Below are 27,959 nucleotides of genomic sequence, written 5' to 3'. Positions count from 1 at the left end.
TACAAAAGGTTGCATGTGGCGTCTCCCATTTGAAAATCTTGATGAAATGCAGTTCTTCTCACAACAGTTGGGAAATGTTATTGATTTTATGATGCCACATGGCGTGTAAATGCCTTCAGATATGCAAATGTGTGATATGCAAATGTACAACGGCTATAGTCTTACAAGAGGAAACGAGGAGGGGTCACTTATGCATCTCCCACTTCCCTCTGGGTTTCTTTATTCCTCTGTTATCAGCTTCATGTAATCTCTGCCCTTTTCAAAGTCACTGTGGACTGTTTTCTAAATTAGCATTTAAATTGAAAGGAGAATCCGTTGGCTTTAGGGCGGCACGTTTTGTTTTGGTTTTCCACGTCGTGGGATGGCACTTTGTTCTGTGAAATGAATCACTCCATTCCCACAGGACACAGTGACTAAGTAGAGGGCTCACTTAGACCCAGCACCCTGCTTCAGAGAGGCTCTGCAGGTGCAGGAAAGTGGGCTTAGCCATGTACAGACACCCCAGCATGCAGTCCTGATTCGCTTGTGCGCCTCCTTCCCCACCGTAATGCAGACAGTTTCGGCTGTACAGCGTTTCTGTCACGGACCTCCGTCAGTCAGTGAATTGTCAATGTAAGAAAACCTCACGCGAATGCTACAGACTGTATAAAAATACAAATGAAAATAGAAATAAGTGATGTGTTTTTGCGCTAAATCATTAGTCAATGCAAAAATAAATATCGGCAAGCCTCATGTCCAAACTGGGGATGTTCTAAAACACATACATCCATTAATGCAGGCAAGGAAATACAATTAACTACTGTCAGTGGAGGATGAAGATGGTTGTCTAATACTACCCAAAATATGAATTCCATATCGTCATACATGGATAACAAATAGTTGTAAAAACAGTGGAATCACGTGTAACAGATTAAGTTGTACTTGCAGTGTTACATTTGCTCTCTATTTGCAGTTTTGACTCTTCCACTTGGTTCAGAGCTTTGAGTTGTTGGTTCTCCTGGTTTCCACATGATGGCAGCAGAATACCACAAACGAGCTTCTTGCAGTGAGATGAGCTAAAATCAACAGTACTGCATTGGAGTGACTGACTGACCGAAATACATTGCAATTAAAACCAAAATTCAAATTTTGATAATTTACTGTAGGAAGCGGGATAATACATGTGGGTCCTGTCGAGTTGTCATTATTTAGCAAGAGTTCACTCTTAAGTGCCCACTCTCATCGTGTTTTATATTAAAACAAAGAGCATTTGTTTCAATTGTATTGCATCTTTCCAAGAAAATGTCTTACATAGCAAACATATTATTTTAAGGTGACAGGCCACTTCTTGTGTCATTTCTGTAAAAACCAATGGAGGACATTTATTCGTTTTAACGCCATGTTGCAGCACTTCACGGGAATTCACTTGTAACTTGATTTAGGTACACATAAAGAAACAGATTTTTTCTTTCTTTGTGCTTATTCATTTACGTTGTTTTACCTGCATGCCCACCTATCACAGTTGTACTCACTTTGATCTAAATAGGCCAAAATATAGGGAGGACAAGGAGGGCTATTGAAATGGCTAATTCCCTGTTGTGACCAGAAAATGTGTTGATTTAATGCGAATAGTGCATATAGATCACAGCCCAAATTAGCTCCTGCTGGAGATGAAGATCTTTATAATTGGATCATCTTTACTGCAATTTAAAAAAAATGGTGGGGCGATGTGTTATTAGCAAATGTTACAGGAGTAAATGGTGCACTTGGGACTGTTTTCAGCTGCGGATTGATTGAAGTGTGTGCTCTTGACTGTCTTCTAAGTGGCAGGTTGGTGCATGTGACATTGAATGAAAATGCTGTCGTGCCCATGTTCATTGTGTTGAAGGAGCATGTCACCCAGTGCAACATTGTGGTTAATTTTCATAGCTTTTGGACAACAATGGAGCTCGATGGCACAGAGATATCAGGCTTTGGCTTCAGAGGCAATACTTGTTAGTAAGATAAATTCATTGTTGTTGTTTGGTCGTTTAATGGGATTTGCCCACAATAAGGAAAAGAGAGAATATCATCGGTCTTACATTTGAAAAATAAATATGTCATCTAGGGACATCCAGTTTTGTTTTTAGATATATGAAACAAACTCTGAATATTGTTTGTGTGTCATCATTTCCACAATTCCCACTGGGTGTCAATGATTCACCAACTTATTTAAATTTTGGACTGATACCCTGCTCAAATGTTACTGAGTGATAACCCAGTGTATTTCTCATGCAGCAGGTTTTCTTTTGAAGTTTGCAGGTGCTGCAGACATTGTTTGCCACCTACAGTACAGTGTGCAGTCCTGGCTTTAACCAGCACACCACAACGCTCCACGCCGGCAATTACCTTCATCACCAATCACACACTGATTGATGCAGCATACTGTGTGCTGATGATATGCACAAACATTCTTCTATTTCATTATTTCATAGGGCCTTGATTACACCCTATGCAAAGTTGTGAGGTGACTGGAGAGCAGATGCTGGAGAGTGCAGGCAGTTTCTTTGAGATGAGGTCATGTTCTGTTATTAGGGCGGAATAGAAACGCATCTCGGGAAAGAAAAGGCAAAAAGTAAGTTAAATTTAAAACACAGCTGGAAGTTATTTTCCTCTCTGTCTAGCAACATCTTCTGCCTGCGGGACGTCTATCACACCTTTTTAAGACCCTACAACCTCTGTTCTCGAGGTGCTTCCTATGAGGTTGCCGACCCTGTCATGTCCAGAAACAACGCACTCATAGAAGTCATCCTGTTAAACGTGTTGAAATGTCTATTTTTGTATCTATAGGATGTGATGCACTGAAGGAAATGGGCATGCATTTCCTGGATTTTAAAGGTGGACTGAAGACTGAACGTTTTTTAAACAGACATGTGAACATACCCTATCATGTTTAGCAGTGACTATTGGAAAACTACAGACACGAAGTGTTATTGTCGACACTGAAAGAGAAGCAGGAGACACCAATTTAACTATTTTCCTCTTTTTTCCAGCAGCCACCTGCAGGCACATTTCAACTCGCCGCCTCCGAGTCCTTTCTTCTCTGCCGTGTTGTCTTTCTCTCTGACCTCTCCCTTGTCATCTCTCCCTTAAGGTTTCCCGCTTTATTTTAAATCCAGGTGGCGGTGAGGTCACACACGCGGGTTCGGTTCTTTCTCGCGCTGACATTTTGCACGGCTTCCTTGTTGAGCCACGGCTCGATCATGTCCGCCGTTAGTTCCTTATAACAGAGTAAATATTGAAAAGGTGGGAAATCTTGGAAATCTTTTCACGTCTCTGGCTGCGGAGGGACTGGCACGGTGTTCTTTCTGTAGTACTTGTAGTACTTTGTCTTAAAGTATTCAAGGCATTTTGTAGACTCCTTTTTTAATTTATACTTTTACATTAAAAGCGTGGCGATTTTAGGACAAGTGGCGTTGTTGTCTTAATTAGTGGTAAAGCTGAATGTTGTGGATTATTATAATCAGACAAGGAAAAAGACAAAGCTTTACAGAAAGACCAGTCCAGAATTGAATTAAGACTTTGATGCTTTTGACTTCTGCACACACCCAAACAGTACTCGGTACCATCTCCCTTGTTTTATTTCAGCATCATGTCCATCATTTCTCTTCCTGTTTGTCACAATGATCAGGTTCAACCCTCTCCTTCTTTCCTCCCTGTCTCTCTTTCTCCATTATCTCCTCGCACCCCCTCGTCTTTATCCTTACTACTCCATCTCCCCCCTCCGTCCTCTCTTTTCCACACACTTTTCTTCTCCCCCTCCTTCCTTCCCTGACTTGTACCGGTCTCTGATCGGACCCAGAGATGCAGGGCTTTTGAGGGGAGTTTAATGGCCTGCAGACAGTGCTGCACGCTGAGCTCTGTGTCTTTGACCATGGGCACGCTGTGACCCGCCCGACATGTTGACTATGAACTTGGAGGGACTGGAAATGATTGCAGTGCTGGTAGTTGTGGTCGTCTTTGTTAAGGTGCTGGAGCGGTTTGGTTTGTTAGCAGTCGGCTATGACGGTAAGGAAACTGCAAACTGTTTTTTTTCCAACCACTAGTTGTTGACCAAGTTTAAAGAGTGCAGTTTTGTGAGACTGTATAACTGTGAGTTTGCCTGATGACTGGGCTTTCACAAATGAGATGCAAAGAAATGTCTGCCATCCAGCCAGATTGCTTATTTTACTTCCTTTATTTCTGATATTTACTCAATGGAAGAAGTTCTGACTTATTTTCTCTCAAACCGTGCCTCCCTATTGGTCTTTATTAGTGATTCTGTTTTCTTGGTGTAAAATCCTAAACAATGTTTTGATATGAACATGCAAACAGCTTTGTGAAAAAGTCACAAAAGCAACTTTCCTCCATGTTTGGTCCCTGTACGGTGTGTTTGAAGACAAACTGCAGATGTGCAGTTAATTTGTGCTGCCGGTGGTCTGAAACACAGGAATCCCAACATGTGTTTTGAATAACAAATGATGTTTTTAGATTAGTTCAACACATACCAGTGGCAATGTATTCACAATGCTAAACATTTCAATCAAATGACTGATGAAAAACATCTTTATTAAATCCGTAATAGCCCTTATTAAAAACATTCTGACTGATGTCTGGAATTGTGCCATCTCATTTTTAAATCAGTCCACATTATAATCACCATTTTGATATGCAGACTATTTTATCAATGACTATGTCATGTGCTATTTGAATTGTTGATCTGTTTTGACTGGAACTATTAGGATACTTTAAAGAAGAAGAAAGTACTTAATCATTGTAATCACTCATTTTAAGTGAAAAGTCTGTATGCTCGGCTGCAATACTTCGGTAGTTGTAGAAGCCTTTTCAAATGTACCCAACTTTGGTAAAGGGAATTGTATTTTTCTGCTTATTGGTACGCTTTGCCTGTTTTCAACTGTGCCTACAGTACCAAGTATTCATTGTGAGCACGGCACTCACATTTTCAGTATTTACGAAGAGCAATGACAGCTTTTTAAGATTTCAAGTGTTGAATATGACAGAAAAACATCTTTAAATTGAGTCTGATCAGTGTTTCTGATACGGAATATGCAGGATGAGGGCCCTTTTTAGAGGTCCAACTGAGCCCAAGATGCTCTTGATTGTATATTAATCAAAATGGATCCAACAAGCAAATAATACAAAATGTATTGGGCTGCTCATTACTCTGTGGTAGTATCCCACTTGATGGCTTGTGGTTAAAAATAGATTTACAACACAGCCGGACACAGAGGGCTCTTTTCAGTCTCTGTGCCACTCTTTAGTAGTGTGACCGTGAGTGACACTGGTGTGCCACCAGCGTGTGGGATGTGACAGCTGATGAGGGCAGCCTCCGGGGCCGTGGTGGTGGTGCGACCGGAGTGGCTGATGCCGGAGGACGGCTGGGCTCGGTTCTGGGAGCCCATGCCCGTGTGGGTCGGTCGGGCAGAGTGCGTAATCCCGGCCGCAGCGGACACAGCAGCAGCATCTCCACTTGACACGGCCGCCATCTTCTTCGCCTCTCTCGCTCTCTCTGCGGGAACAACAAGCAGAAGCTTGCGCAGCGCGCATCTACGGGCACGCCCCCGCCCCCTTTGCGTCATTTTACGTGTGGCTTCCTCCGCAGCGCCCTCTCTAGGTTGTAACCATGGTAACGGTCGGCGGCACAAATGACTTCATCCGCCAGAACACGTACTGGGGTTGCCGTGGCGACGAAGACGTGCGCAATATCGAGCCCTGGTTCCCATGATTCAGTGATTCTACAATCACCATGTCAGAAAGAATTCTGTGACGTCATAAAGAATTCCGTGATGTCAGAAAGAATTCTGTGATGTCAGAAAGAATTCCTTTGATGTTTTGACATTCCAAAACACATAGTATAAAGTATTGTGTACAGACAGATCAAGTCACAGATCCAACAAGTCACAGATTCAACAAGTCACAGATCCAACAGATCCAACTAAGTCACAGATCCAACGAATCTAACAATTCATTCAGATATGTCTCACTTTACAGAATACGCACAGCTCCCCAAACTCTCCACAACTGGCCGAGGGCTCCGCCTGGTGGAACGTCTTGACAAAAAGATGCTCGGCACCCCTGCAGGAAACAGCAGTCGTCCTATTAACTGCGTCCACATGTCACATGAGGTATTGCAAAACGTCAGGAAGCACAACAAACTACACCGAACCCGCTGTGTCCCTGCTGGGGTGGGCATTGTCCCTGATCGGATGGAGAGCTCCCACTACATTGCTCTTCATGGAGAAAAACTACTCCATTTCAGCACACCTCAAACAAAGTACACGAAGCAGATGCTGGAATGCAACGATATGCAGCTAACTCATGTAGAGAACAGCAAGGTTGATCTCCTGCCGAGCTGCTTTCCATCTATTTCAAAAAAGGGAGCACTTGCAGGGAACCGCTGTTTCCCTGCTGAGGTGGACATTGTCCCTGCTGGGGTGGAGGGCTCCCACCACCGTGCTCAACCTAATGGAGAAACACTACTCCATTTCAGCACACCGCAACCCAAGTTAATGAAACAGAAGCTGGAAGGCAACAAGGTGCAGCTAACTCATGGAGAGAACAGCAAGGTTGATCTGCCGAGCCGCTTTCCATCGGTTTCTAAAAAGGGAGCACTTGCAGGAAAACGCTGTGTCCCTGCTGGGGTGGGCATTGTCCCTGCTGGGGCGGAGGGCTCCCAGTACCGTGCTGTTAATGGAGAAACACTACCCCATTTCAGCACACCTCAAAAGGGAGCACTTGCAGGAAAACGCTGTGCCCCTGCTGGGGTGGGCATTGTCCCTGTTGGGGCGGAGGGCTCCCAGTACCGTGCTGTTAATGGAGAAACACTACCCCATTTCAGCACACCTCAAAAGGGAGCACTTGCAGGAAAACGCTGTGCCCCTGCTGGGGTGGGCATTGTCCCTGTTGGGGCGGAGGGCCCCCACTACTTTGCTGTTAATGGAGAAACACTACTCCATTTCAGCACACCTCAAAAGGGAGCACTTGCAGGAAAACGCTGTGCCCCTGCTGGGGTGGGCATTGTCCCTGTTGGGGCGGAGGGCTCCCAGTACCGTGCTGTTAATGGAGAAACACTACTCCATTTCAGCACACCTCAAAAGGGAGCACTTGCAGGAAAACGCTGTGCCCCTGCTGGGGTGGGCATTGTCCCTGTTGGGGCGGAGGGCCCCCACTACCTTGCTGTTAATGGAGAAACACTACTCCATTTCAGCACACCTCAAAAGGGAGCACTTGCAGGAAAACGCTGTGTCCCTGTTGGGGTGGAGGACTCCCACTACCATGCTGTTAATGGAGAAACACTACTCCATTTCAGCACACCTCAAACCAAGTTAATGAAGCGGAAGCTGGAAGGCAACAAGCTGCAGCGAAACAGACGATTGTAACATTGTTTGTTTAAGTAGTCTAAACGTGGTTTAGATGAGTAATATTGTTTGTTTAAGTAGTCTAAACGTGGTTTAGACGATTGTAACATTGTTTGTTTAAGTCGTCTAAACGTGGTTTAGATGAGTAATATTGTTTGTTTAAGTCGTCTAAACGTGGTTTAGACGATTGTAACATTGTTTGTTTAAGTCGTCTAAACGTGGTTTAGATGAGTAATATTGTTTGTTTAAGTAGTCTAAACGTGGTTTAGACGATTGTAACATTGTTTGTTTAAGTCGTCTAAACGTGGTTTAGATGAGTAATATTGTTTGTTTAAGTCGTCTAAACGTGGTTTAGATGAGTAATATTGTTTGTTTAAGTCGTCTAAACGTGGTTTAGATGAGTAATATTGTTTGTTTAAGTCTAAACGTGGTTTAGACGATTGTAACATTGTTTGTTTAAGTCGTCTAAACGTGGTTTAGATGAGTAATATTGTTTGTTTAAGTAGTCTAAACGTGGTTTAGATGAGTAATATTGTTTGTTTAAGTAGTCTAAACGTGGTTTAGATGAGTGTAACATTGTTTGTTGAAGTCGTTTGTTGCTTATTCGGAGACTGACCTGTTGTTTTCAGCTAATATGAAGCAGATAAAGGGAAATTAAAGAAATGATTGTGTTTGGGAATTGTAGTACAACACATTAGTGCTATTATGCTGAGTTATAACTGCTGTAGCCATATATTAGCACATCAATTCACTGCTAACTGTTTCTTACAGTTTTGCTGCTCTTGTTTTTTTTACATTGGAAAGCTCGCACACAGCTTCAGAATGTTAAGAAATCCAAAATTGTACAAGCTTCCTAGTCACGGTTGCTAAGCTGTGATTGGACAATTGCTGTTCAGGGAAGAGGTATAGTGAAGGCTCAATTAGCTGATTAACTGATTAGATAATAGATTAGTTGGCTGTGGATGTACAAACACACAATTAAGTCAACCATCAAAGAAAAAAGCCAAACATTTGTCGCAGCTTTTCTCTGTGTTGTATCACTGTAAGGTCAATATCTGTCAATTTGGCTCCAAAACACGTGATGGACACTGAATTGAAGAAGACACCCTGAAATGTATTGACAATACAACTTTTCAATGAAGTTAGTTGTCGCATTTCAAAAACTGTAACCCTCACATCCTCGAAGAAGGTCAAAATAATGTAAGTTCATTGTGGAAATCCAGCTCGAAACTGGTTTTTGGATTGATATTTCCACCCAATATTTAGAAAAATCGTGCAACAGTCTGATTCACACTTTAGAGTGCTCTTTAGACGAGGACACCATAATAAAACGTCGACTGTCCTTCGACCCAAGTGCTACTCCACTCCCCACTCTAATACATCCCATTAATTATCAGAGCCGCGCTCATCGACATGACAAGAGATGACGCTAGCACCCATAAACTTTGCCCTCCAACTCATTTTCACACTCGCCGGGCTTTGTGTGTTTCCACAGTGTTTCAAATGTCCTCAGGATAAGAGACGTGGCATTATGGTGGTACTAGCTGGTGTGTCCGTCCTGTCATGATTACTGTTTTAAATTCTTGTGTTAGGAGCTTTTATGAGTTGAGTTTGTGTAGGCGTGAGATAGGCTGTTCGAATGTGAAACATTAACGATGACTCAGGCTACCAACTGGAAGAGTACAAAATGCAGGTGAAATTCGTTCAATAAAGTCTGAACAAGTTCACTGATTCCTAGAATAGGAGCACATTTGTTCTTTTGTCACTCGGCTGAATGAATAAGCGATGTAAACTAAGTTGAGATATGCTGAGGTTTGTTTTCGTCAGCTTCTTCCTCGTGACATTAACCCACAGAGTGATGGGGATGTCCATTGTGGCTCTTGTTGCTTGCCCAGTCTCCCTCCAGGCCCTTCTGGTGTTTACAGAACTGAGCGGAGACTTTGGCCGACCACAGGGAGAGCAGCTGTCATTTCTGGGGGTAGCCAGTGCTCGTAGCCAAATTTGATCGCATGAAAATCACATTCAGAGCTGAGATCCCGACTCTCAGCAATTCTCTAAGCTTTAGATGACCCAATTGAGTGTAACGGCAGCAAATAAATCGACCAGCAGCATTTCATGAACACGTTTAACGAACCGCAGTTTTCAGACAAAATCTTTGAGAAATGCTCGTCTTCTTTCCTGTAAATGAAAGACTAATAGTCTCTTTGTCAAAGGCACACAATCACTGCATAAAAGACCCATATGCCCAGACGACTTCAAATTGTTCCCATTCGGTTTTTCCGACCCATCTGTCACATGCAACATTTGTTTCACAGATTTACTCATCTTGTTCAGAAATGCCGGATGGATTTCACAATATGACAGAGATTTGAGAGAACATTTGGTATGGACATGGTTCTTACGCACTCGCATCTCACCCCAGGTGCTAGTCTACTGATCCATATCACAGTATACACTGCAGAAGTCCTCGAATGATTCTGGTGGTCATTAATATAGTGTGCGTGATGTTCAGAACTGAATTGTCCTCTATGAATTGCTCTGAGCTGCTACAGACTGCAGAGCAGCACTTTGTCGAGGACCAGTGTTACCCATCATGTTTCTGATGCAAGGCTTACCTTGCATTTACAAAAGGTTGCATGTGGCGTCTCCCATTTGAAAATCTTGATGAAATGCAGTTCTTCTCACAACAGTTGGGAAATGTTATTGATTTTATGATGCCACATGGCGTGTAAATGCCTTCAGATATGCAAATGTGTGATATGCAAATGTACAACGGCTATAGTCTTACAAGAGGAAACGAGGAGGGGTCACTTATGCATCTCCCACTTCCCTCTGGGTTTCTTTATTCCTCTGTTATCAGCTTCATGTAATCTCTGCCCTTTTCAAAGTCACTGTGGACTGTTTTCTAAATTAGCATTTAAATTGAAAGGAGAATCCGTTGGCTTTAGGGCGGCACGTTTTGTTTTGGTTTTCCACGTCGTGGGATGGCACTTTGTTCTGTGAAATGAATCACTCCATTCCCACAGGACACAGTGACTAAGTAGAGGGCTCACTTAGACCCAGCACCCTGCTTCAGAGAGGCTCTGCAGGTGCAGGAAAGTGGGCTTAGCCATGTACAGACACCCCAGCATGCAGTCCTGATTCGCTTGTGCGCCCCCTTCCCCACCGTAATGCAGACAGTTTCGGCTGTACAGCGTTTCTGTCACGGACCTCCGTCAGTCAGTGAATTGTCAATGTAAGAAAACCTCACGCGAATGCTACAGACTGGATAAAAATACAAATGAAAATAGAAATAAGTGATGTGTTTTTGCGCTAAATCATTAGTCAATGCAAAAATAAATATCGGCAAGCCTCATGTCCAAACTGGGGATGTTCTAAAACACATACATCCATTAATGCAGGCAAGGAAATACAATTAACTACTGTCAGTGGAGGATGAAGATGGTTGTCTAATACTACCCAAAATATGAATTCCATATCGTCATACATGGATAACAAATAGTTGTAAAAACAGTGGAATCACGTGTAACAGATTAAGTTGTACTTGCAGTGTTACATTTGCTCTCTATTTGCAGTTTTGACTCTTCCACTTGGTTCAGAGCTTTGAGTTGTTGGTTCTCCTGGTTTCCACATGATGGCAGCAGAATACCACAAACGAGCTTCTTGCAGTGAGATGAGCTAAAATCAACAGTACTGCATTGGAGTGACTGACTGACCGAAATACATTGCAATTAAAACCAAAATTCAAATTTTGATAATTTACTGTAGGAAGCGGGATAATACATGTGGGTCCTGTCGAGTTGTCATTATTTAGCAAGAGTTCACTCTTAAGTGCCCACTCTCATCGTGTTTTCTATTAAAACAAAGAGCATTTGTTTCAATTGTATTGCATCTTTCCAAGAAAATGTCTTACATAGCAAACATATTATTTTAAGGTGACAGGCCACTTCTTGTGTCATTTCTGTAAAAACCAATGGAGGACATTTATTCGTTTTAACGCCATGTTGCAGCACTTCACGGGAATTCACTTGTAACTTGATTTAGGTACACATAAAGAAACAGATTTTTTCTTTCTTTGTGCTTATTCATTTACGTTGTTTTACCTGCATGCCCACCTATCACAGTTGTACTCACTTTGATCTAAATAGGCCAAAATATAGGGAGGACAAGGAGGGCTATTGAAATGGCTAATTCCCTGTTGTGACCAGAAAATGTGTTGATTTAATGCGAATAGTGCATATAGATCACAGCCCAAATTAGCTCCTGCTGGAGATGAAGATCTTTATAATTGGATCATCTTTACTGCAATTTAAAAAAAATGGTGGGGCGATGTGTTATTAGCAAATGTTACAGGAGTAAATGGTGCACTTGGGACTATTTTCAGCTGCGGATTGATTGAAGTGTGTGCTCTTGACTGTCTTCTAAGTGGCAGGTTGGTGCATGTGACATTGAATGAAAATGCTGTCGTGCCCATGTTCATTGTGTTGAAGGAGCATGTCACCCAGTGCAACATTGTGGTTCATTTTCATAGCTTTTGGACAACAATGGAGCTCGATGGCACAGAGATATCAGGCTTTGGCTTCAGAGGCAATACTTGTTAGTAAGATAAATTCATTGTTGTTGTTTGGTCGTTTAATGGGATTTGCCCACAATAAGGAAAAGAGAGAATATCATCGGTCTTACATTTGAAAAATAAATGTCATCTAGGGACATCCAGTTTTGTTTTTAGATATATGAAACAAACTCTGAATATTGTTTGTGTGTCATCATTTCCACAATTCCCACTGGGTGTCAATGATTCACCAACTTATTTAAATTTTGGACTGATACCCTGCTCAAATGTTACTGAGTGATAACCCAGTGTATTTCTCATGCAGCAGGTTTTCTTTTGAAGTTTGCAGGTGCTGCAGACATTGTTTGCCACCTACAGTACAGTGTGCAGTCCTGGCTTTAACCAGCACACCACAACGCTCCACGCCGGCAATTACCTTCATCACCAATCACACACTGATTGATGCAGCATACTGTGTGCTGATGATATGCACAAACATTCTTCTATTTCATTATTTCATAGGGCCTTGATTACACCCTATGCAAAGTTGTGAGGTGACTGGAGAGCAGATGCTGGAGAGTGCAGGCAGTTTCTTTGAGATGAGGTCATGTTCTGTTATTAGGGCGGAATAGAAACGCATCTCGGGAAAGAAAAGGCAAAAAGTAAGTTAAATTTAAAACACAGCTGGAAGTTATTTTCCTCTCTGTCTAGCAACATCTTCTGCCTGCGGGACGTCTATCACACCTTTTTAAGACCCTACAACCTCTGTTCTCGAGGTGCTTCCTACGAGGTTGCCGACCCTGTCATGTCCAGAAACAACGCACTCATAGAAGTCATCCTGTTAAACGTGTTGAAATGTCTATTTTTGTATCTATAGGATGTGATGCACTGAAGGAAATGGGCATGCATTTCCTGGATTTTAAAGGTGGACTGAAGACTGAACGTTTTTTAAACAGACATGTGAACATACCCTATCATGTTTAGCAGTGACTATTGGAAAACTACAGACACGAAGTGTTATTGTCGACACTGAAAGAGAAGCAGGAGACACCAATTTAACTATTTTCCTCTTTTTTCCAGCAGCCACCTGCAGGCACATTTCAACTCGCCGCCTCCGAGTCCTTTCTTCTCTGCCGTGTTGTCTTTCTCTCTGACCTCTCCCTTGTCATCTCTCCCTTAAGGTTTCCCGCTTTATTTTAAATCCAGGTGGCGGTGAGGTCACACACGCGGGTTCGGTTCTTTCTCGCGCTGACATTTTGCACGGCTTCCTTGTTGAGCCACGGCTCGATCATGTCCGCCGTTAGTTCCTTATAACAGAGTAAATATTGAAAAGGTGGGAAATCTTGGAAATCTTTTCACGTCTCTGGCTGCGGAGGGACTGGCACGGTGTTCTTTCTGTAGTACTTGTAGTACTTTGTCTTAAAGTATTCAAGGCATTTTGTAGACTCCTTTTTTAATTTATACTTTTACATTAAAAGCGTGGCGATTTTAGGACAAGTGGCGTTGTTGTCTTAATTAGTGGTAAAGCTGAATGTTGTGGATTATTATAATCAGACAAGGAAAAAGACAAAGCTTTACAGAAAGACCAGTCCAGAATTGAATTAAGACTTTGATGCTTTTGACTTCTGCACACACCCAAACAGTACTCGGTACCATCTCCCTTGTTTTATTTCAGCATCATGTCCATCATTTCTCTTCCTGTTTGTCACAATGATCAGGTTCAACCCTCTCCTTCTTTCCTCCCTGTCTCTCTTTCTCCATTATCTCCTCGCACCCCCTCGTCTTTATCCTTACTACTCCATCTCCCCCCTCCGTCCTCTCTTTTCCACACACTTTTCTTCTCCCCCTCCTTCCTTCCCTGACTTGTACCGGTCTCTGATCGGACCCAGAGATGCAGGGCTTTTGAGGGGAGTTTAATGGCCTGCAGACAGTGCTGCACGCTGAGCTCTGTGTCTTTGACCATGGGCACGCTGTGACCCGCCCGACATGTTGACTATGAACTTGGAGGGACTGGAAATGATTGCAGTGCTGGTAGTTGTGGTCGTCTTTGTTAAGGTGCTGGAGCGGTTTGGTTTGTTAGCAGTCGGCTATGACGGTAAGGAAACTGCAAACTGTTTTTTTTCCAACCACTAGTTGTTGACCAAGTTTAAAGAGTGCAGTTTTGTGAGACTGTATAACTGTGAGTTTGCCTGATGACTGGGCTTTCACAAATGAGATGCAAAGAAATGTCTGCCATCCAGCCAGATTGCTTATTTTACTTCCTTTATTTCTGATATTTACTCAATGGAAGAAGTTCTGACTTATTTTCTCTCAAACCGTGCCTCCCTATTGGTCTTTATTAGTGATTCTGTTTTCTTGGTGTAAAATCCTAAACAATGTTTTGATATGAACATGCAAACAGCTTTGTGAAAAAGTCCCAAAAGCAACTTTCCTCCATGTTTGGTCCCTGTACGGTGTGTTTGAAGACAAACTGCAGATGTGCAGTTAATTTGTGCTGCCGGTGGTCTGAAACACAGGAATCCCAACATGTGTTTTGAATAACAAATTATGTTTTTAGATTAGTTCAACACATACCAGTGGCAATGTATTCACAATGCTAAACATTTCAATCAAATGACTGATGAAAAACATCTTTATTAAATCCGTAATAGCCCTTATTAAAAACATTCTGACTGATGTCTGGAATTGTGCCATCTCATTTTTAAATCAGTCCACATTATAATCACCATTTTGATATGCAGACTATTTTATCAATGACTATGTCATGTGCTATTTGAATTGTTGATCTGTTTTGACTGGAACTATTAGGATACTTTAAAGAAGAAGAAAGTACTTAATCATTGTAATCACTCATTTTAAGTGAAAAGTCTGTATGCTCGGCTGCAATACTTCGGTAGTTGTAGAAGCCTTTTCAAATGTACCCAACTTTGGTAAAGGGAATTGTATTTTTCTGCTTATTGGTACGCTTTGCCTGTTTTCAACTGTGCCTACAGTACCAAGTATTCATTGTGAGCACGGCACTCACATTTTCAGTATTTACGAAGAGCAATGACAGCTTTTTAAGATTTCAAGTGTTGAATATGACAGAAAAACATCTTTAAATTGAGTCTGATCAGTGTTTCTGATACGGAATATGCAGGATGAGGGCCCTTTTTAGAGGTCCAACTGAGCCCAAGATGCTCTTGATTGTATATTAATCAAAATGGATCCAACAAGCAAATAATACAAAATGTATTGGGCTGCTCATTACTCTGTGGTAGTATCCCACTTGATGGCTTGTGGTTAAAAATAGATTTACAACACAGCCGGACACAGAGGGCTCTTTTCAGTCTCTGTGCCACTCTTTAGTAGTGTGACCGTGAGTGACACTGGTGTGCCACCAGCGTGTGGGATGTGACAGCTGATGAGGGCAGCCTCCGGGGCCGTGGTGGTGGTGCGACCGGAGTGGCTGATGCCGGAGGACGGCTGGGCTCGGTTCTGGGAGCCCATGCCCGTGTGGGTCGGTCGGGCAGAGTGCGTAATCCCGGCCGCAGCGGACACAGCAGCAGCATCTCCGCTTGACACGGCCGCCATCTTCTTCGCCTCTCTCGCTCTCTCTGCGGGAACAACAAGCAGAAGCTTGCGCAGCGCGCATCTACGGGCACGCCCCCGCCCCCTTTGCGTCATTTTACGTGTGGCTTCCTCCGCAGCGCCCTCTCTAGGTTGTAACCATGGTAACGGTCGGCGGCACAAATGACTTCATCCGCCAGAACACGTACTGGGGTTGCCGTGGCGACGAAGACGTGCGCAATATCGAGCCCTGGTTCCCATGATTCAGTGATTCTACAATCACCATGTCAGAAAGAATTCTGTGACGTCATAAAGAATTCCGTGATGTCAGAAAGAATTCTGTGATGTCAGAAAGAATTCCTTTGATGTTTTGACATTCCAAAACACATAGTATAAAGTATTGTGTACAGACAGATCAAGTCACAGATCCAACAAGTCACAGATTCAACAAGTCACAGATCCAACAGATCCAACTAAGTCACAGATCCAACGAATCTAACAATTCATTCAGATATGTCTCACTTTACAGAATACGCACAGCTCCCCAAACTCTCCACAACTGGCCGAGGGCTCCGCCTGGTGGAACGTCTTGACAAAAAGATGCTCGGCACCCCTGCAGGAAACAGCAGTCGTCCTATTAACTGCGTCCACATGTCACATGAGGTATTGCAAAACGTCAGGAAGCACAACAAACTACACCGAACCCGCTGTGTCCCTGCTGGGGTGGGCATTGTCCCTGATCGGATGGAGAGCTCCCACTACATTGCTCTTCATGGAGAAAAACTACTCCATTTCAGCACACCTCAAACAAAGTACACGAAGCAGATGCTGGAATGCAACGATATGCAGCTAACTCATGTAGAGAACAGCAAGGTTGATCTCCTGCCGAGCTGCTTTCCATCTATTTCAAAAAAGGGAGCACTTGCAGGGAACCGCTGTTTCCCTGCTGAGGTGGACATTGTCCCTGCTGGGGTGGAGGGCTCCCACCACCGTGCTCAACCTAATGGAGAAACACTACTCCATTTCAGCACACCGCAACCCAAGTTAATGAAACAGAAGCTGGAAGGCAACAAGGTGCAGCTAACTCATGGAGAGAACAGCAAGGTTGATCTGCCGAGCCGCTTTCCATCGGTTTCTAAAAAGGGAGCACTTGCAGGAAAACGCTGTGTCCCTGCTGGGGTGGGCATTGTCCCTGCTGGGGCGGAGGGCCCCCACTACCTTGCTGTTAATGGAGAAACACTACCCCATTTCAGCACACCTCAAAAGGGAGCACTTGCAGGAAAACGCTGTGCCCCTGCTGGGGTGGGCATTGTCCCTGTTGGGGCGGAGGGCTCCCAGTACCGTGCTGTTAATGGAGAAACACTACCCCATTTCAGCACACCTCAAAAGGGAGCACTTGCAGGAAAACGCTGTGCCCCTGCTGGGGTGGGCATTGTCCCTGTTGGGGCGGAGGGCCCCCACTACTTTGCTGTTAATGGAGAAACACTACTCCATTTCAGCACACCTCAAAAGGGAGCACTTGCAGGAAAACGCTGTGCCCCTGCTGGGGTGGGCATTGTCCCTGTTGGGGCGGAGGGCTCCCAGTACCGTGCTGTTAATGGAGAAACACTACTCCATTTCAGCACACCTCAAAAGGGAGCACTTGCAGGAAAACGCTGTGCCCCTGCTGGGGTGGGCATTGTCCCTGTTGGGGCGGAGGGCCCCCACTACCTTGCTGTTAATGGAGAAACACTACTCCATTTCAGCACACCTCAAAAGGGAGCACTTGCAGGAAAACGCTGTGTCCCTGTTGGGGTGGAGGACTCCCACTACCATGCTGTTAATGGAGAAACACTACTCCATTTCAGCACACCTCAAACCAAGTTAATGAAGCGGAAGCTGGAAGGCAACAAGCTGCAGCGAAACAGACGATTGTAACATTGTTTGTTTAAGTAGTCTAAACGTGGTTTAGATGAGTAATATTGTTTGTTTAAGTAGTCTAAACGTGGTTTAGACGATTGTAACATTGTTTGTTTAAGTCGTCTAAACGTGGTTTAGATGAGTAATATTGTTTGTTTAAGTCGTCTAAACGTGGTTTAGACGATTGTAACATTGTTTGTTTAAGTCGTCTAAACGTGGTTTAGATGAGTAATATTGTTTGTTTAAGTAGTCTAAACGTGGTTTAGACGATTGTAACATTGTTTGTTTAAGTCGTCTAAACGTGGTTTAGATGAGTAATATTGTTTGTTTAAGTCGTCTAAACGTGGTTTAGACGATTGTAACATTGTTTGTTTAAGTCGTCTAAACGTGGTTTAGATGAGTAATATTGTTTGTTTAAGTAGTCTAAACGTGGTTTAGATGAGTAATATTGTTTGTTTAAGTCGTCTAAACGTGGTTTAGATGAGTAATATTGTTTGTTTAAGTCTAAACGTGGTTTAGACGATTGTAACATTGTTTGTTTAAGTCGTCTAAACGTGGTTTAGATGAGTAATATTGTTTGTTTAAGTAGTCTAAACGTGGTTTAGATGAGTAATATTGTTTGTTTAAGTAGTCTAAACGTGGTTTAGATGAGTGTAACATTGTTTGTTGAAGTCGTTTGTTGCTTATTCGGAGACTGACCTGTTGTTTTCAGCTAATATGAAGCAGATAAAGGGAAATTAAAGAAATGATTGTGTTTGGGAATTGTAGTACAACACATTAGTGCTATTATGCTGAGTTATAACTGCTGTAGCCATATATTAGCACATCAATTCACTGCTAACTGTTTCTTACAGTTTTGCTGCTCTTGTTTTTTTTACATTGGAAAGCTCGCACACAGCTTCAGAATGTTAAGAAATCCAAAATTGTACAAGCTTCCTAGTCACGGTTGCTAAGCTGTGATTGGACAATTGCTGTTCAGGGAAGAGGTATAGTGAAGGCTCAATTAGCTGATTAACTGATTAGATAATAGATTAGTTGGCTGTGGATGTACAAACACACAATTAAGTCAACCATCAAAGAAAAAAGCCAAACATTTGTCGCAGCTTTTCTCTGTGTTGTATCACTGTAAGGTCAATATCTGTCAATTTGGCTCCAAAAAACGTGATGGACACTGAATTGAAGAAGACACCCTGAAATGTATTGACAATACAACTTTTCAATGAAGTTAGTTGTCGCATTTCAAAAACTGTAACCCTCACATCCTCGAAGAAGGTCAAAATAATGTAAGTTCATTGTGGAAATCCAGCTCGAAACTGGTTTTTGGATTGATATTTCCACCCAATATTTAGAAAAATCGTGCAACAGTCTGATTCACACTTTAGAGTGCTCTTTAGACGAGGACACCATAATAAAACGTTGACTGTCCTTCGACCCAAGTGCTACTCCACTCCCCACTCTAATACATCCCATTAATTATCAGAGCCGCGCTCATCGACATGACAAGAGATGACGCTAGCACCCATAAACTTTGCCCTCCAACTCATTTTCACACTCGCCGGGCTTTGTGTGTTTCCACAGTGTTTCAAATGTCCTCAGGATAAGAGACGTGGCATTATGGTGGTACTAGCTGGTGTGTCCGTCCTGTCATGATTACTGTTTTAAATTCTTGTGTTAGGAGCTTTTATGAGTTGAGTTTGTGTAGGCGTGAGATAGGCTGTTCGAATGTGAAACATTAACGATGACTCAGGCTACCAACTGGAAGAGTACAAAATGCAGGTGAAATTCGTTCAATAAAGTCTGAACAAGTTCACTGATTCCTAGAATAGGAGCACATTTGTTCTTTTGTCACTCGGCTGAATGAATAAGCGATGTAAACTAAGTTGAGATATGCTGAGGTTTGTTTTCGTCAGCTTCTTCCTCGTGACATTAACCCACAGAGTGATGGGGATGTCCATTGTGGCTCTTGTTGCTTGCCCAGTCTCCCTCCAGGCCCTTCTGGTGTTTACAGAACTGAGCGGAGACTTTGGCCGACCACAGGGAGAGCAGCTGTCATTTCTGGGGGTAGCCAGTGCTCGTAGCCAAATTTGATCGCATGAAAATCACATTCAGAGCTGACATCCCGACTCTCAGCAATTCTCTAAGCTTTAGATGACCCAATTGAGTGTAACGGCAGCAAATAAATCGACCAGCAGCATTTCATGAACACGTTTAACGAACCGCAGTTTTCAGACAAAATCTTTGAGAAATGCTCGTCTTCTTTCCTGTAAATGAAAGACTAATAGTCTCTTTGTCAAAGGCACACAATCACTGCATAAAAGACCCATATGCCCAGACGACTTCAAATTGTTCCCATTCGGTTTTTCCGACCCATCTGTCACATGCAACATTTGTTTCACAGATTTACTCATCTTGTTCAGAAATGCCGGATGGATTTCACAATATGACAGAGATTTGAGAGAACATTTGGTATGGACATGGTTCTTACGCACTCGCATCTCACCCCAGGTGCTAGTCTACTGATCCATATCACAGTCTACACTGCAGAAGTCCTCGAATGATTCTGGTGGTCATTAATATAGCGTGCGTGATGTTCAGAACTGAATTGTCCTCTATGAATTGCTCTGAGCTGCTACAGACTGCAGAGCAGCACTTTGTCGAGGACCAGTGTTACCCATCATGTTTCTGATGCAAGGCTTACCTTGCATTTACAAAAGGTTGCATGTGGCGTCTCCCATTTGAAAATCTTGATGAAATGCAGTTCTTCTCACAACAGTTGGGAAATGTTATTGATTTTATGATGCCACATGGCGTGTAAATGCCTTCAGATATGCAAATGTGTGATATGCAAATGTACAACGGCTATAGTCTTACAAGAGGAAACGAGGAGGGGTCACTTATGCATCTCCCACTTCCCTCTGGGTTTCTTTATTCCTCTGTTATCAGCTTCATGTAATCTCTGCCCTTTTCAAAGTCACTGTGGACTGTTTTCTAAATTAGCATTTAAATTGAAAGGAGAATCCGTTGGCTTTAGGGCGGCACGTTTTGTTTTGGTTTTCCACGTCGTGGGATGGCACTTTGTTCTGTGAAATGAATCACTCCATTCCCACAGGACACAGTGACTAAGTAGAGGGCTCACTTAGACCCAGCACCCTGCTTCAGAGAGGCTCTGCAGGTGCAGGAAAGTGGGCTTAGCCATGTACAGACACCCCAGCATGCAGTCCTGATTCGCTTGTACGCCTCCTTCCCCACCGTAATGCAGACAGTTTCGGCTGTACAGCGTTTCTGTCACAGACCTCCGTCAGTCAGTGAATTGTCAATGTAAGAAAACCTCACGCGAATGCTACAGACTGTATAAAAATACAAATGAAAATAGAAATAAGTGATGTGTTTTTGCGCTAAATCATTAGTCAATGCAAAAATAAATATCGGCAAGCCTCATGTCCAAACTGGGGATGTTCTAAAACACATACATCCATTAATGCAGGCAAGGAAATACAATTAACTACTGTCAGTGGAGGATGAAGATGGTTGTCTAATACTACCCAAAATATGAATTCCATATCGTCATACATGGATAACAAATAGTTGTAAAAACAGTGGAATCACGTGTAACAGATTAAGTTGTACTTGCAGTGTTACATTTGCTCTCTATTTGCAGTTTTGACTCTTCCACTTGGTTCAGAGCTTTGAGTTGTTGGTTCTCCTGGTTTCCACATGATGGCAGCAGAATACCACAAACGAGCTTCTTGCAGTGAGATGAGCTAAAATCAACAGTACTGCATTGGAGTGACTGACTGACCGAAATACATTGCAATTAAAACCAAAATTCAAATTTTGATAATTTACTGTAGGAAGCGGGATAATACATGTGGGTCCTGTCGAGTTGTCATTATTTAGCAAGAGTTCACTCTTAAGTGCCCACTCTCATCGTGTTTTCTATTAAAACAAAGAGCATTTGTTTCAATTGTATTGCATCTTTCCAAGAAAATGTCTTACATAGCAAACATATTATTTTAAGGTGACAGGCCACTTCTTGTGTCATTTCTGTAAAAACCAATGGAGGACATTTATTCGTTTTAACGCCATGTTGCAGCACTTCACGGGAATTCACTTGTAACTTGATTTAGGTACACATAAAGAAACAGATTTTTTCTTTCTTTGTGCTTATTCATTTACGTTGTTTTACCTGCATGCCCACCTATCACAGTTGTACTCACTTTGATCTAAATAGGCCAAAATATAGGGAGGACAAGGAGGGCTATTGAAATGGCTAATTCCCTGTTGTGACCAGAAAATGTGTTGATTTAATGCGAATAGTGCATATAGATCACAGCCCAAATTAGCTCCTGCTGGAGATGAAGATCTTTATAATTGGATCATCTTTACTGCAATTTAAAAAAAATGGTGGGGCGATGTGTTATTAGCAAATGTTACAGGAGTAAATGGTGCACTTGGGACTATTTTCAGCTGCGGATTGATTGAAGTGTGTGCTCTTGACTGTCTTCTAAGTGGCAGGTTGGTGCATGTGACATTGAATGAAAATGCTGTCGTGCCCATGTTCATTGTGTTGAAGGAGCATGTCACCCAGTGCAACATTGTGGTTCATTTTCATAGCTTTTGGACAACAATGGAGCTCGATGGCACAGAGATATCAGGCTTTGGCTTCAGAGGCAATACTTGTTAGTAAGATAAATTCATTGTTGTTGTTTGGTCGTTTAATGGGATTTGCCCACAATAAGGAAAAGAGAGAATATCATCGGTCTTACATTTGAAAAATAAATGTCATCTAGGGACATCCAGTTTTGTTTTTAGATATATGAAACAAACTCTGAATATTGTTTGTGTGTCATCATTTCCACAATTCCCACTGGGTGTCAATGATTCACCAACTTATTTAAATTTTGGACTGATACCCTGCTCAAATGTTACTGAGTGATAACCCAGTGTATTTCTCATGCAGCAGGTTTTCTTTTGAAGTTTGCAGGTGCTGCAGACATTGTTTGCCACCTACAGTACAGTGTGCAGTCCTGGCTTTAACCAGCACACCACAACGCTCCACGCCGGCAATTACCTTCATCACCAATCACACACTGATTGATGCAGCATACTGTGTGCTGATGATATGCACAAACATTCTTCTATTTCATTATTTCATAGGGCCTTGATTACACCCTATGCAAAGTTGTGAGGTGACTGGAGAGCAGATGCTGGAGAGTGCAGGCAGTTTCTTTGAGATGAGGTCATGTTCTGTTATTAGGGCGGAATAGAAACGCATCTCGGGAAAGAAAAGGCAAAAAGTAAGTTAAATTTAAAACACAGCTGGAAGTTATTTTCCTCTCTGTCTAGCAACATCTTCTGCCTGCGGGACGTCTATCACACCTTTTTAAGACCCTACAACCTCTGTTCTCGAGGTGCTTCCTACGAGGTTGCCGACCCTGTCATGTCCAGAAACAACGCACTCATAGAAGTCATCCTGTTAAACGTGTTGAAATGTCTATTTTTGTATCTATAGGATGTGATGCACTGAAGGAAATGGGCATGCATTTCCTGGATTTTAAAGGTGGACTGAAGACTGAACGTTTTTTAAACAGACATGTGAACATACCCTATCATGTTTAGCAGTGACTATTGGAAAACTACAGACACGAAGTGTTATTGTCGACACTGAAAGAGAAGCAGGAGACACCAATTTAACTATTTTCCTCTTTTTTCCAGCAGCCACCTGCAGGCACATTTCAACTCGCCGCCTCCGAGTCCTTTCTTCTCTGCCGTGTTGTCTTTCTCTCTGACCTCTCCCTTGTCATCTCTCCCTTAAGGTTTCCCGCTTTATTTTAAATCCAGGTGGCGGTGAGGTCACACACGCGGGTTCGGTTCTTTCTCGCGCTGACATTTTGCACGGCTTCCTTGTTGAGCCACGGCTCGATCATGTCCGCCGTTAGTTCCTTATAACAGAGTAAATATTGAAAAGGTGGGAAATCTTGGAAATCTTTTCACGTCTCTGGCTGCGGAGGGACTGGCACGGTGTTCTTTCTGTAGTACTTGTAGTACTTTGTCTTAAAGTATTCAAGGCATTTTGTAGACTCCTTTTTTAATTTATACTTTTACATTAAAAGCGTGGCGATTTTAGGACAAGTGGCGTTGTTGTCTTAATTAGTGGTAAAGCTGAATGTTGTGGATTATTATAATCAGACAAGGAAAAAGACAAAGCTTTACAGAAAGACCAGTCCAGAATTGAATTAAGACTTTGATGCTTTTGACTTCTGCACACACCCAAACAGTACTCGGTACCATCTCCCTTGTTTTATTTCAGCATCATGTCCATCATTTCTCTTCCTGTTTGTCACAATGATCAGGTTCAACCCTCTCCTTCTTTCCTCCCTGTCTCTCTTTCTCCATTATCTCCTCGCACCCCCTCGTCTTTATCCTTACTACTCCATCTCCCCCCTCCGTCCTCTCTTTTCCACACACTTTTCTTCTCCCCCTCCTTCCTTCCCTGACTTGTACCGGTCTCTGATCGGACCCAGAGATGCAGGGCTTTTGAGGGGAGTTTAATGGCCTGCAGACAGTGCTGCACGCTGAGCTCTGTGTCTTTGACCATGGGCACGCTGTGACCCGCCCGACATGTTGACTATGAACTTGGAGGGACTGGAAATGATTGCAGTGCTGGTAGTTGTGGTCGTCTTTGTTAAGGTGCTGGAGCGGTTTGGTTTGTTAGCAGTCGGCTATGACGGTAAGGAAACTGCAAACTGTTTTTTTTCCAACCACTAGTTGTTGACCAAGTTTAAAGAGTGCAGTTTTGTGAGACTGTATAACTGTGAGTTTGCCTGATGACTGGGCTTTCACAAATGAGATGCAAAGAAATGTCTGCCATCCAGCCAGATTGCTTATTTTACTTCCTTTATTTCTGATATTTACTCAATGGAAGAAGTTCTGACTTATTTTCTCTCAAACCGTGCCTCCCTATTGGTCTTTATTAGTGATTCTGTTTTCTTGGTGTAAAATCCTAAACAATGTTTTGATATGAACATGCAAACAGCTTTGTGAAAAAGTCACAAAAGCAACTTTCCTCCATGTTTGGTCCCTGTACGGTGTGTTTGAAGACAAACTGCAGATGTGCAGTTAATTTGTGCTGCCGGTGGTCTGAAACACAGGAATCCCAACATGTGTTTTGAATAACAAATGATGTTTTTAGATTAGTTCAACACATACCAGTGGCAATGTATTCACAATGCTAAACATTTCAATCAAATGACTGATGAAAAACATCTTTATTAAATCCGTAATAGCCCTTATTAAAAACATTCTGACTGATGTCTGGAATTGTGCCATCTCATTTTTAAATCAGTCCACATTATAATCACCATTTTGATATGCAGACTATTTTATCAATGACTATGTCATGTGCTATTTGAATTGTTGATCTGTTTTGACTGGAACTATTAGGATACTTTAAAGAAGAAGAAAGTACTTAATCATTGTAATCACTCATTTTAAGTGAAAAGTCTGTATGCTCGGCTGCAATACTTCGGTAGTTGTAGAAGCCTTTTCAAATGTACCCAACTTTGGTAAAGGGAATTGTATTTTTCTGCTTATTGGTACGCTTTGCCTGTTTTCAACTGTGCCTACAGTACCAAGTATTCATTGTGAGCACGGCACTCACATTTTCAGTATTTACGAAGAGCAATGACAGCTTTTTAAGATTTCAAGTGTTGAATATGACAGAAAAACATCTTTAAATTGAGTCTGATCAGTGTTTCTGATACGGAATATGCAGGATGAGGGCCCTTTTTAGAGGTCCAACTGAGCCCAAGATGCTCTTGATTGTATATTAATCAAAATGGATCCAACAAGCAAATAATACAAAATGTATTGGGCTGCTCATTACTCTGTGGTAGTATCCCACTTGATGGCTTGTGGTTAAAAATAGATTTACAACACAGCCGGACACAGAGGGCTCTTTTCAGTCTCTGTGCCACTCTTTAGTAGTGTGACCGTGAGTGACACTGGTGTGCCACCAGCGTGTGGGATGTGACAGCTGATGAGGGCAGCCTCCGGGGCCGTGGTGGTGGTGCGACCGGAGTGGCTGATGCCGGAGGACGGCTGGGCTCGGTTCTGGGAGCCCATGCCCGTGTGGGTCGGTCGGGCAGAGTGCGTAATCCCGGCCGCAGCGGACACAGCAGCAGCATCTCCGCTTGACACGGCCGCCATCTTCTTCGCCTCTCTCGCTCTCTCTGCGGGAACAACAAGCAGAAGCTTGCGCAGCGCGCATCTACGGGCACGCCCCCGCCCCCTTTGCGTAATTTTACGTGTGGCTTCCTCCGCAGCGCCCTCTCTAGGTTGTAACCATGGTAACGGTCGGCGGCACAAATGACTTCATCCGCCAGAACACGTACTGGGGTTGCCGTGGCGACGAAGACGTGCGCAATATCGAGCCCTGGTTCCCATGATTCAGTGATTCTACAATCACCCTTTATGTTTGCATAGTGTACTGCAAAGGCAGTGATGTCAGAAAGAATTCTGTGACGTCATAAAGAATTCCGTGATGTTTTGACATTCCAAAACACAGTGTACTGCAAAGGCAGTGATGTCAGAAAGAATTCTGTGATGTCAGAAAGAATTCTGTGATGTCAGAAAGAATTCTGTGATGTCAGAAAGAATTCCGTGATGTCAGAAAGAATTCTGTGATGTCAGAAAGAATTCTGTGATGTCAGAAAGAATTCCTTTGATGTTTTGACATTCCAAAACACATAGTATAAAGTATTGTGTACAGACAGATCAAGTCACAGATCCAACAAGTCACAGATTCAACAAGTCACAGATCCAACAGATCCAACTAAGTCACAGATCCAACGAATCTAACAATTCATTCAGATATGTCTCACTTTACAGAATACGCACAGCTCCCCAAACTCTCCACAACTGGCCGAGGGCTCCGCCTGGTGGAACGTCTTGACAAAAAGATGCTCGGCACCCCTGCAGGAAACAGCAGTCGTCCTATTAACTGCGTCCACATGTCACATGAGGTATTGCAAAACGTCAGGAAGCACAACAAACTACACCGACCCCGCTGTGTCCCTGCTGGGGTGGGCATTGTCCCTGATCGGATGGAGAGCTCCCACTACATTGCTCTTCATGGAGAAAAACTACTCCATTTCAGCACACCTCAAACAAAGTACACGAAGCAGATGCTGGAATGCAACGATATGCAGCTAACTCATGTAGAGAACAGCAAGGTTGATCTCCTGCCGAGCTGCTTTCCATCTATTTCAAAAAAGGGAGCACTTGCAGGGAAACGCTGTTTCCCTGCTGAGGTGGACATTGTCCCTGCTGGGGTGGAGGGCTCCCACCACCGTGCTCAACCTAATGGAGAAACACTACTCCATTTCAGCACACCGCAACCCAAGTTAATGACGCAGAAGCTGGAAGGCAACAAGGTGCAGCTAACTCATGGAGAGAACAGCAAGGTTGATCTGCCGAGCCGCTTTCCATCGGTTTCTAAAAAGGGAGCACTTGCAGGAAAACGCTGTGTCCCTGCTGGGGTGGGCATTGTCCCTGCTGGGGCGGGGGGCTCCCAGTACCGTGCTGTTAATGGAGAAACACTACCCCATTTCAGCACACCTCAAAAGGGAGCACTTGCAGGAAAACGCTGTGCCCCTGCTGGGGTGGAGGGCTCCCACCACCGTGCTCAACCTAATGGAGAAACACTACTCCATTTCAGCACACCGCAACCCAAGTTAATGACGCAGAAGCTGGAAGGCAACAAGGTGCAGCTAACTCATGGAGAGAACAGCAAGGTTGATCTGCCGAGCCGCTTTCCATCGGTTTCTAAACAGGGAGCACTTGCAGGAAAACGCTGTGTCCCTGCTGGGGTGGGCATTGTCCCTGCTGGGGCGGAGGGCTCCCAGTACCGTGCTGTTAATGGAGAAACACTACCCCATTTCAGCACACCTCAAAAGGGAGCACTTGCAGGAAAACGCTGTGCCCCTGCTGGGGTGGCCATTGTCCCTGCTGGGGCGGAGGGCTCCCAGTACCGTGCTGTTAATGGAGAAACACTACTCCATTTCAGCACACCTCAAAAGGGAGCACTTGCAGGAAAACGCTGTGCCCCTGCTGGGGTGGCCATTGTCCCTGCTGGGGCGGGGGGCTCCCAGTACCGTGCTGTTAATGGAGAAACACTACTCCATTTCAGCACACCTCAAAAGGGAGCACTTGCAGGAAAACGCTGTGCCCCTGCTGGGGTGGCCATTGTCCCTGTTGGGGTGGAGGGCTCCCAGTACCATGCTGTTAATGGAGAAACACTACTCCATTTCAGCACACCTCAAAAGGGAGCACTTGCAGGAAAACGCTGTGTCCCTGCTGGGGTGGAGGACTCCCACTACCGTGCTCAACTTAATGGAGAAACACTACATTTCAGCACACCGCAAACCAAGTTAATGAAGCGGAAGCTGGAAGGCAACAAGCTGCAGCGAAACAGACGATTGTAACATTGTTTGTTTAAGTAGTCTAAACGTGGTTTAGATGAGTAATATTGTTTGTTTAAGTAGTCTAAACGTGGTTTAGACGATTGTAACATTGTTTGTTTA

At 43.4% G+C, this 27,959-nt stretch overlaps 1 protein-coding gene across 2 annotated transcripts in view; it reads left to right on the top strand.

Moving 5' to 3' along the window:
- The window catches only part of kcnip4a (potassium voltage-gated channel interacting protein 4a), a gene marked incomplete at its 5' end in the record, with an annotated part of 133,261 nt that overhangs the window by 63,422 nt on the left and 41,880 nt on the right, over nucleotides 1–27,959 (top strand). The window contains one exon of one of the 2 annotated variants that reach the window (XM_079295205.1): nucleotides 13,924–14,023. The exons of the other annotated variant lie outside the window; for it this stretch is intronic. Within the exon in view, the coding sequence (XP_079151331.1) occupies nucleotides 13,924–14,023 (100 nt within the window). Of the gene's footprint in view, nucleotides 1–13,923; nucleotides 14,024–27,959 lie in introns of those variants that run through there. 2 annotated transcript variants of the gene reach the window in all.

This window comes from Melanostigma gelatinosum (assembly GCF_949748355.1).
Source record: "Melanostigma gelatinosum genome assembly, chromosome: 23".
NCBI lineage: Eukaryota > Metazoa > Chordata > Actinopteri > Perciformes > Zoarcidae > Melanostigma > Melanostigma gelatinosum.
This window is presented reverse-complemented; position numbering and strand designations above follow the sequence as displayed.